Source organism: Phalaenopsis equestris, unplaced genomic scaffold (assembly GCF_001263595.1).
Source record: "Phalaenopsis equestris unplaced genomic scaffold, ASM126359v1 Scaffold232559, whole genome shotgun sequence".
In the NCBI taxonomy this organism is placed as follows: Eukaryota; Viridiplantae; Streptophyta; class Magnoliopsida; order Asparagales; family Orchidaceae; genus Phalaenopsis; species Phalaenopsis equestris.
Window position 1 is genome coordinate 1 of NW_018250523.1, and position 10,675 is coordinate 10,675.

General features: G+C 35.9%; 1 protein-coding gene across 1 annotated transcript; it reads right to left on the minus strand.

The window, feature by feature from the left end:
• Positions 1 to 8,445: 8,445 nt before the first annotated feature.
• Positions 8,446 to 10,392, minus strand: LOC110038340 (pentatricopeptide repeat-containing protein At2g15690-like). The gene has a single exon (XM_020743141.1). The coding sequence runs from the start codon at positions 10,249 to 10,251 to the stop codon at positions 8,692 to 8,694; it is 1,560 nt and encodes a 519-aa protein (XP_020598800.1). The 5' UTR covers positions 10,252 to 10,392; the 3' UTR covers positions 8,446 to 8,691.
• Positions 10,393 to 10,675: the final 283 nt, after the last annotated feature.

Genomic DNA, 10,675 nt, shown 5'->3' on the forward strand with positions numbered 1-10,675 from the left:
ACATATAAACCATACTAACATAATCTATGCAATATTATTGGGTGCGTAATTTTCTCTTCTTCGACATCATTTGCAGAAATGGTTTTAAGCTTCGAATCTTAATCTCGTATTTGTGCTTCGTATTCAACCTAATTGTTTAGTTGAAATTTTCAAATTTAATTCTGTCAGTAATCTAGAACTGCGCCAAGGTCTCCCTTATCTGCTACTTCCGTTTCAACAATGGTGATGTCCATGTGTGCCTATATCATGACGGCTATTCTAAGGGTAACAAATAAATCTAGAACTTGCTTAAAACCACAACACATTTCAGTAATCTAGCTTGGTGCCCTGGCGCATGCAGATTGCAAGGGATGGTTAGTGATGACTTAAATGGGATCTACCAAGAAGGTCAGAACAACCAAATGGTAATTAAAAGTGGCCATTTCAGCTTTCAATATAATGGGATATTTTAACTTGATCCCGCGTAGTATTTTGCTCATCTAGTATATTGATCGCTGCTTTTTGACCACCTTTTAGACGAAGATCAAGCTCAATGCATCTTCTTCGACTTGATACAAGAGTAGTTCATTCCCATCAGAATGTGAAGACCTAGTCCATCATTTATCAATATGTGTCATAGAATTCTTTAGCCCAAATGACATCATCTTATTGTAGAATAATTAACGCCGGGCATTCATACTTATTGAAATACTATAAAAATGGTTGAGAAAGTTCGTCACCAGGAAGCCAAATACTAAATCAATTAAGATATCAATAAATTCACAAGAGCGGATGGTCGTTTTTAGGATATATCAAGTTCGAGTTTGTGAAGTCCACATTTACCCTCTATTTTTCACCCACTTTTTTAACTATGACTATGTTAAAGATCCAATTGGGATATTGTACATGCATTATAAATTCAACAATTAAGTACCCTTTATTTTTCACTCACCTTTTTAACTATGACTATGTCAAAGATCCAACTGGGATACTGTACATGCATTATAAATTCAACAATAAGTACCTTTTAGCACTCCTGCATCTCCTGCTCGTCACCAGGAAGCCAACTACTAAATCAATTAAGATATCAATCAATTCAAAAGAGCGGATAGTCTTTTTTAGGATATATCAAGTTTGAGATTGTGAAGTCCACACATACCCTCTATTTTTCACTCACCTTTTTAACTATGGCTATGTTAATAATCCAATTGGGATAAATTCAACAATAAGTACCCTTTGGTACTCCTGCATGATGGGCTCAACTATGGTGATGATTGTTTTCTTATATTTTACTTTATGAGCCTAGCTAAATTTTTCACATTATATTGCTAGCATCTCAACTATGGTTCAAGCAAATACCTCAATAATCTCTTGGAATACATGAACAGGTAGGTGTCACTAAAACCGAGAGCGCATCATGGCAGCTAGCATCACTTCATACCGCAAGATCTCTTCTTGCAGACGTTTCACAGCCTAGAAGTAGGAAACCCTTGACTGCATCAATTTTCTCACTGTTACCTCTCTCACCCTTTCGCCAGGAATTTCACGGTGACATAATAGATTGGGATGATCACCCTATAAGTGTTCGGTAGAGGTCTCAAAAAAAGGAAATACAAGCAGTTGACATATCCACATTCCACTATGATAAAATCAACCAAGAACATGTACAGCCTTAATGTAGCCAGCCATATACTACATCAAATTTTCTGACCATTAGCTGTCACCGGTTGCTAGGAATTTCACACCAATATGGTAGGTTGAGATTACCACACCAAAGGGGTTTAGGAAAGTTCTCCACAAATGGAAGTATAAGTGGTAGGCAAATTCACTATGATAAAATCTGCCAATATGAAGATGATCATTTCTTTAGTTTCATGTCTCTCAAAAAACCCATAGATTGGACCTACCGTAAGGGTTAAGCGAGTGACAACAAGCTTCATTGTATCATATTCTCCTTTGAAATGATGTCGACAAAGCTTCTGGAATCAACCAGGTTGCTCCATAATCGATATTTGGCAATCAGGACTGATGCAGCATTAAGAAATTTTTATTATCATGCACGAATCTCAAAGAATTTTGATAAAAAAACATTTCAAATTCAAATTCAAAATCATTCGGAGCCCGATTACAATAAGTTTATAGTTAAACAGAGCATCTAATTACGTGGTCATCAGGGCATTTAAATATTAAAATACAAAAATAAAATTAAGAAATCAAGACCATCCAATTGAGTGTACAGAAATTTTAGCTAAAGTTATTCAAATGCCCCTCTCAAAATCTTAAAAAGACCTCATATTTAACTTGAAGAAGGTAATAAAAGAGAAGGGTGAGTTGACAACTAAAATATAACACTTGAAGAAAAGTGCAAGACCGGCTATGTCTAGCAATCACCAACCACCACTACAATCTGTCGTAGCCTAATATGCTCTATAGCCAACTATAAATATTATAACCTCCAACTACGGCTTTGGTAGCCCTACTGGATCTTCTATAATCACCAAATATGGCTTCTATAACCAACTAAGAATGTTATACCCACCAACTACAACTTTTATAGCTTACTATGGATGTCTAACTATTGTTTTTGTAGCCAATTACAATTGTTATAATAACCTCCAACTATGACTTATGTAGTCAACTACGACTGTTATAACCTTCAAGTACGACCTTGGTAGCCATGCTATAACTGTTATAGCCACCAAATATAGGTTCTGTAACTAGACAATGGTTATTATAGCCTAAAACAATGACTTTTATAGGCGATTACGACAATTTTTGCTATCAATTATAACTTTGTAGCCAACTACTATTATTGTACAACCAACTACAATTATTAGCTGTTATAGTCAAACTACTATTATAAAATTATAATTGTCAGTTTTTGTAATCACGTCATCTCTAATTCAGAAGAATAGTGGACCATTGTAATTTCAATTTTCGAGCAAATTACTTTGAGGGGCTAGGCTTCATGATCTTTTCCCTTTCCAAAATTTTCCAATTTTCTCTTATAGTTATTGCAGTCTATGACAATTATAGCCACTAACTATGACTTCTATTGCCAATTACTGCTATTATAGCATCGAACTACGACGGTAGTTATAGCCTCCAAAAAGGGCTTACATAACTAAGTATGGGTTATGTAGCCAAATACGATTATTATAGCCTCAAACATGACTTATGTAACCAAATACGACTTTTGTATCCATCAACTACGACTTTTATAGCCAATTACTGCTATTGTAGCATCCAACTACAATTATTATAGCCCAACTATGGTCATTGTAGCCAAACTAATATTACAAAATTGTGATTATTATTTTTCATAATCCCATCTTCCCTAATTCAAAAAAAAACAACGAATCTTTGTACTTTAAATTTTCTATTAAATTATTTTGAATGAGCGAGACTTCAACTTTTTTCTTTCTAGGATTTTTTCACATAAAAATATGATTGTAGATTACATCTCTATCTTTGTGTACACTAAAAAATTATCCTGAGCTAAGGTATAAGATTTCTCTACTGTTGAGAATTTTCTAGTATGTAACAATAATTATGATCGCTAAATCGTCAATGAATATATTCCTGATTATTGGTCTATCAACTTCGACAAAGGTGGCATCCAAATTCACTACTCCCGATCAAAGTCATTTCAAGCTAGTTTGCTAATTTGATGCTTCTCTTATTATTAGAATGGTAGCCACTATCCTTGCAATATGAATTTCGAGACAAACCTGCTTCCTTCCTTTGTTGTTCCATGAGTGTCTTGCGTAGCCTCCTACGAGGCTCAAATAGGATAAACACTTTCAATTTCTTGGTCTTGATCAACAACTCTTGAAGTTTCTCAAGTGATGGCAGTTCTCAATAACAAGCCCAAGATACCTATGGAACACGGTTTTTTAAGGAATCCCTCAAGTGCTCTGCCATCATGAGTGCTATACACTTTAACAAAATTTTTTCGTTTGGATGGCCTTCATGAGTTCCACAATAGACACTCGTTAAGAGATAATCATTAGATAATGGTATATCGACAATGATTTTTTGTAATACAATCAAATGGGGGCTCACATCTTTTCTCTACGAATGATGGATAGGCTAGTGATTCTGAGTAGCTTTCCAAATTGACGAGTATCTCCTAACAAAATGAATGCTTTTAAAGGTGCGGCCTCTCTATGAACGTTCTCTCCATCCCCTAGGTCAAAAAATATTCCCTATTAAAGTCCAGGTCTCTCTAGAGGTCAAGCCTTACAGAAGTCACTCCCGAACGAGTTAAGTGATAATTTGACCATATTGTTATAATATTCAACAATACACAGCTATTGGCAACTCCATACTATTCAACCAACATCCTTCAATACAACAAGCCAAATGCATAATTAAATGATACTTCCCATAGGCATTGGAGGAGGATGACTTAGGAAACTACAAACTCCAAGTTTATTATTTTTCAGCATTTCCTTTGAACCTCACAATAACACGACATATTATTGTCAACTTCAAAAGAGTGTAAGATTTTTTCGGAGGCCTCTAGATACTAACAAATTAAGTGATGCACATTTACACACATACCACACAATTCTCGTGTGATTAGATACCTAACATCTAAACTTTCATATTTACATACATAAAACTCAAATATTTGATATAAAATAAAAAAGAACACTACAATTAACTTTTTTAAATTGAAATACATATTTTTATACATAGAATTTTGTCGCCAAAGCGTTATAAAAGTAAAAATGAAATTTTAGGTGTTAGATAAGTAAATACAAAAGAATTGTGGTGCATGTATGGAAATTCCCCATTGGTTGATAAACATCGTCTTGAACTCAATGAAAATAATGATGATCATTAATTGGAGGCGAGAAATCACAAAAGGAGAGAATATTTCAAAATAGTGAAAAATGAGCAACACTTTAGAGTGTCATGAATATCATATAATGACATGGCCGACTAGAAAAGTCGTATGATCGACTTGATCAATCATTTCTCTATATGATTCAAGAGGTGCTATTTTGTATTTCACAAGGGCTTACCTAAAAAATTTCTTTGCAAATGCACTTGGCATTAGCCACCTTTGCTTCTCGATCTGTCTGGTCAAAGGAATGGACAATTTATCATCGTTGCGTATCTATGTTGGGTGTTGTGATCAATGCTCTAATGCTTGAGGTTTATCACTGTAAGATGAAATTTGAAGAATCCTTTGATATCTCCACAAATAAGCATGAGTGGACATCATATTCAAAAGTAATCAAAATTATTATAGTAATATGCTCCATTTTCACAACTTGTCTGTTACTCACAAACTCTTGATTCTTCATGGTCAACAATACTTCTCTATTGGGAAGATCAAATTCTCACAATTTTTAATTTATATTATTGGCATTGCTCATCGCTATTAAAAAGATATTTGATTTAAATCTATCCATGTAATAAGCTGTGTCAACAGACTGAATAGATGGAATCCTCATGCCTCTTCTATAATTTAGGATAGTAATTTATAATTGAAATAAATATCTTGAAGTTGAAAAAGTCCACTCAGATGATAGAGTACCCTGCATCTTTAGACCAACAGAGTGGTCCAATGGTTTAGGGGCATTCTCTATAATCTTAAATGTGCAATTCAATCATCCAATGATCCCTGATGACCTCATTCACAATCAAGTAGAATGCTACGTGGATGATTTGGTCTTAGAAATCGAACTGTACTAAATTTGATTTTTGGGGTTATCATATAGAGCTTTCTTAAACTTAAATTTGACTCAATCTTGGACTTAACTTAAGTTGGATTCTAAAATAATTCAATTATCAATTGAAAGAACATTGCATGGCTTCAAGACCATCATATGGTCATGCGAGACCAACTAGGATTATAAATATCAATGGATTCATTCAAAGGTCAACTTGATAAGGTTGAGTCAAAGCAAAACCAATTGGGTTCAAGTGGGCTACCTATCAAACATCTCAATTAATAAAATTAAATGCTCAATTATAATTATTACATCAAATTGGGGTGTAATCTAATTTAGGGTAGGTCTAATTGAACAAATAAAGTTAGTTAGAGAGTTGAACAATGTGACATGGAATTCAACTAGTCCATTAAGCCAATGAAGTCAACTAATGCCAAATTATAACAAACCCAATCATAATCTAATTAGGCCAAGTCGAATTACACTAAATTAGCATAACTCAAGATGGATCATCATAGGCCAAAGACAGGTTGCCCTAGATTCACCAAGTGAATATGCGAACTAGAGTCAAAATAAGTGATCCTAAGTCCACATGTGCGCCTGTTTATGAGAACTAGAGTCAAAATAAGTGATCCTAAGTCCACATAAGTTGACAAAAATCTAGTTGGTTTGCTTGGGATTGGCCAAACTCATCAATTCTACTGAGGTTTTGATTAATTCAATCACGGCCAATTCACGTGATAACAAGCTTATCAAGCCTTTTAGGTAGGTCAATTATGGTTGATCCAATGACTTGCGATAATGTTAAGTCAATTGGAGCCTAACAAAGTTAATTGAGTCAATCGTGAGAACATTAAGCGTAAGGGAGTTATGTTGGGTCAATGTGTATTGACATTAAAGGCTAGGCTAAGCTTGTTAGGACTCTGAGGCAGTGAGAGAATTGCCTATAAGTTTAGGATTGTGTATGGCCAATATGGGTTCAAAAATTCAATTGGAATGCTAGCACAGACAAAATAAATGCACATGTACCTTACAACTTTTCCAAGTTCAATAATATTTAAGTGATTCAAAGCCCAATAGACTTTTGAGTAGTTTAACTTACAATTGGATACACATTTATTATCATTATTTTCATTCAACTTATAGGTGATCATTAGCCTGGTAAAGACGTTGAAAGTTTTAGTCAAGTTTTTTGGATCAAATACAACCTAAATCAAATTGTGCTTCAACAATCAACATTCCAAAAAAGATTAGTTTGGAAATATCAATGTGCATTGGCATTTAAGGCTGGGTTAAGTCTATTAGGACTTTTGAGGTCGTGAGAGAATTGCCTATTAGTTTGGGATTGTGTATGGCCAATATGGGTTCAATAATTCAATTAGAATGCTGACACCGACAAAACAAATGCAACATACCTCAAAAAAAATTTCAAGGTCAGCAATACAAAGGCCAATAGACTTTTGAGTCGTTTATCTTACAATTAGATACACCTTTATTATCATATTCTTCATTCAACTTATAGGTTATCATTAGGCTAGTAAAGTTGTTGAAAGTTTTTGTCAAGTTTTTTGGATCAAATAAAACCTAAATCAAATTTGTGCTTCAACGATCAACATTCCAAAAATGGTTAATTATATTCTTCATGAAACTTGAAGCTAGATTCTAAAACTAATTTGTTGAACAAGTAATAAGAAACTAATCAAGTTAATAGAAAACAACAAGACATGTTTCATTCAATAAATGGTCACTATTTACAAGGGAGAAGAAAATAATTGAGTTTCAAAATGTCACAAAAGCACACAACTATGAGGTAGGAGATAATATCAGCCTTTCTTACTTCAAGTACACCCAATCTCAACATAAACAGATAAAAAACACTTTCTAACATTTTGCAAAAATGCATAAACGCATAAATAGACAACAAATAAAAAGATATGAAAACTAATAGTACTAGGATTTCTAACCAAATACGCCTTAATGAAAACTCCTAAGCTTGTAAGTGAGATCAAATATTAGAAGTTTTGAGTTGATAAATGATCTTGTATCTGGATTGTTCTTAAACAGCTGTGATCACTTGGTTGCTTCGTTTCCCAAAATACAACTATCATTATATAGAAACAATTAGCATATGTAATACCCTAGGTCACAAGTCAGTACAAATCAAATACCATACAACACATCAAAACTACAGATAGATACTAAACCAATTACAATTCCAGTGAATTTGTAAGGATCCCATGCAATGCTTCATGGCCAATTAAGAAAATCTTAATTAAGCATTACATGTCCAGCAAGCAATAAATTAAGCTATGCCAGACCCGCCAAGTAATGCAAGGAAATTACTAACAGCATGGTTTACAATACGTAAAATAAAAAAATTGCATAACCCTGCAAAATACTTCCTTATCATACAATGTCCAAATAGAACCATACAAGGAATTTGGATATGACCATGCGACGCATTGTAAGGATCCCATGCAATGCTTCAGGGCCAATTAAGAAAACCTTAATTAAGCATTACATGTCCAGCAAGCAATAAATTAAGCTATGCCAGACCCGCTAAGCAATGCAAGGTAATTATTAACAGCATGGTTTACAATACGTAACATAAAAAAATTGCATAACCCTGCAAAATACTTCCTTATCATATAATTTCCAAATAGAACCATACAAGGAATTTGGATATGACCATGCGACGTATTTATATGATCACGCAAGGCATTTAAAATGATATAAATACGATAATCCACATTTAAGAAGAAACAAATTAACAATAGAGTTCCGTGTATTTCAGATCATTCCATAAGATAGTAATTAGAAAGTACTAAAACAGTACAAGCTGACAATTGGCCACATGCAGAACCCATATCATGCAAGGAAAAAAAATCTGCAATTCAAACCCTTCTGACAGCTAAACAATCTGCCTGTAATGCCAGCCAGAACAGTAGAAAACTTTTTTTTACACCATAAACCTGAAATCTAATGAGAAATGTTTGGAAGTTTACCACAGTCTAACACAGCAACTTCACCAATAGTCCCCACAGGAGCATTTCCCATCCTTGAAATGATGAAAACGCTTGTTGTCACGAACAATAAGCTCTCTTCCAACAATCCTGGACATGATTTTAATTGCATTATGGCAATCACCACATACCCTGAGATTCTTGATAATCCTAAGGGGTGTCCTTGCAGGTGTACTAATCAGCCCATAAGCAATTGCCAACCGCTCGCTATGGTAGAGGAGAGCCTGCTCCTTAGCCTCTTGGTCGATATCATGCAACACATATCTGGTGTCTGGCACATAGCCCTGTTCCTTCACAGGTGGAGCCTTTGGCGGAGGTGGTGGTAAACGGTATTCTCCCAGCTTGTTCTTCCCATAAAGCATGTTGATACCTGCTGGTCTCTTTGCTAGTGGTGTGAGTATCTTTTTAGGATTAACCTTCAAAGGATCCATTGACACCAAAAGCTCTTCCATTTGGTCTTCCAGATCAATGTCTCCCTGAGTGCGGGCTAAGTTCATCATGGTCTCCCAAAACACTGCAGGTGCTTCAAAAGGCAACTTTTCAATGAACTCTAATGCCTCGTGGAGTTGCCCTGAATTTCCGAGCACCTCAATGATTGCAACATAGTGCTCAATCCCAGGCGTAATACCATAATCTTTAGACATTGATTCAAAATGAATAAATCCTTCTTCGATAGCATCTGCACTAGCACATGCAGCCAAAACATAAAGGAAGGTTTGAGAATTAGGCCGCACTCCCACATCTCTCATCTTCTCAAAAAGATGTAATCCATCATCCCCTTCACCGTTAGATGCATAACCATTAATCATCAAATGCCAGGAGTCCATATTTCTATCAGCCATTCCATCGAATGTCCGGCGTGCGTCCTTCATGCTCCTGCACTTTGAATACATCTCGAGCAGTTTGTTGTTAATTTGTAGGTCAGCCCGAAAGGGAGATCTCAGATAGAAGTCGTGGATCTTTTTAAGCTCTTCCAGAAGCTTGGCATCGTTACAGGAGGCGATGAGTTCGAAGAAGGAAGAAGGGTCAGCACGAGCACCTTGGTTCAAGAGCTCAACAGCATCCTTAACTTTACCCTGGCGACAGAGAGCTACAAGATCCCCAGGGCCAGCTGGTGGAGGAGTAACACTAGGCGGTGGAGGAGCATTCGCCGGAGGATGATAGCCTGAGGGAGGTGGATGAGGTAAAGTTTGAGGTTGGTTCTGTGACTGGCTCCATTGGTGTGGTCCATAGTGGCTGATTTGGTTAGGGTTTTGATTGGGGGGAGGAGGCTGATGGTTCTGAGGGTTCCATTGATTGGGATTACGGTTTGGGTTGTGGAAGATGCGGGGATCGGAGGAAGGAGGAGGCGGCGATGGCGGAAGCTGGTGGTGATAGGTATTGGGTGTAGCAGAGGTGCTGAGAGATTTGGATTTAGAAGAGGGGTTTCGCGAAGCGAAAGCAGAGATTTTTACTAGATTTAAATGGGGTTTGAGAAAAGGCGAAGAGTATAAGCGTACCTTGCAGAAAGCAGCAGCGAGCATGGAAGCAGAGGGTCGCTGGATTACCGAGAAGGAAGCCATTTTCGCCAGCCAGTTACAGAAAGCGGGCGGAAGGCGAAGGCTTGTTTAAAGGACGAGGGTTTATCGCCGGCGCTCTGCTTTAGGGCGCCTATATCGCATATCACAGCCAACGATCTTTTGCAGGTGTAATCTTGAAAGTGTAAATTCATGACACCCTAAATTTAGCTTGATAACTTTCTAGTTACTCCCATGATTCAATTGCTAATTCGTTTAAAATTTCAGAATTTGAATTAACTGCCTTATATGATACATATCATATCAAATGATAAACCATACATTACCATCAATTAGTAACTTATTTTGTAGTATTTTAACATATGTTCATTGTTGAACATATGAAAAATCTATTATTTTTTAATAGATTCAGAGTTTTGATGGGTCCAACGATAAGAAGAGTATATCCATCATTAAAAACTCAAAAGAG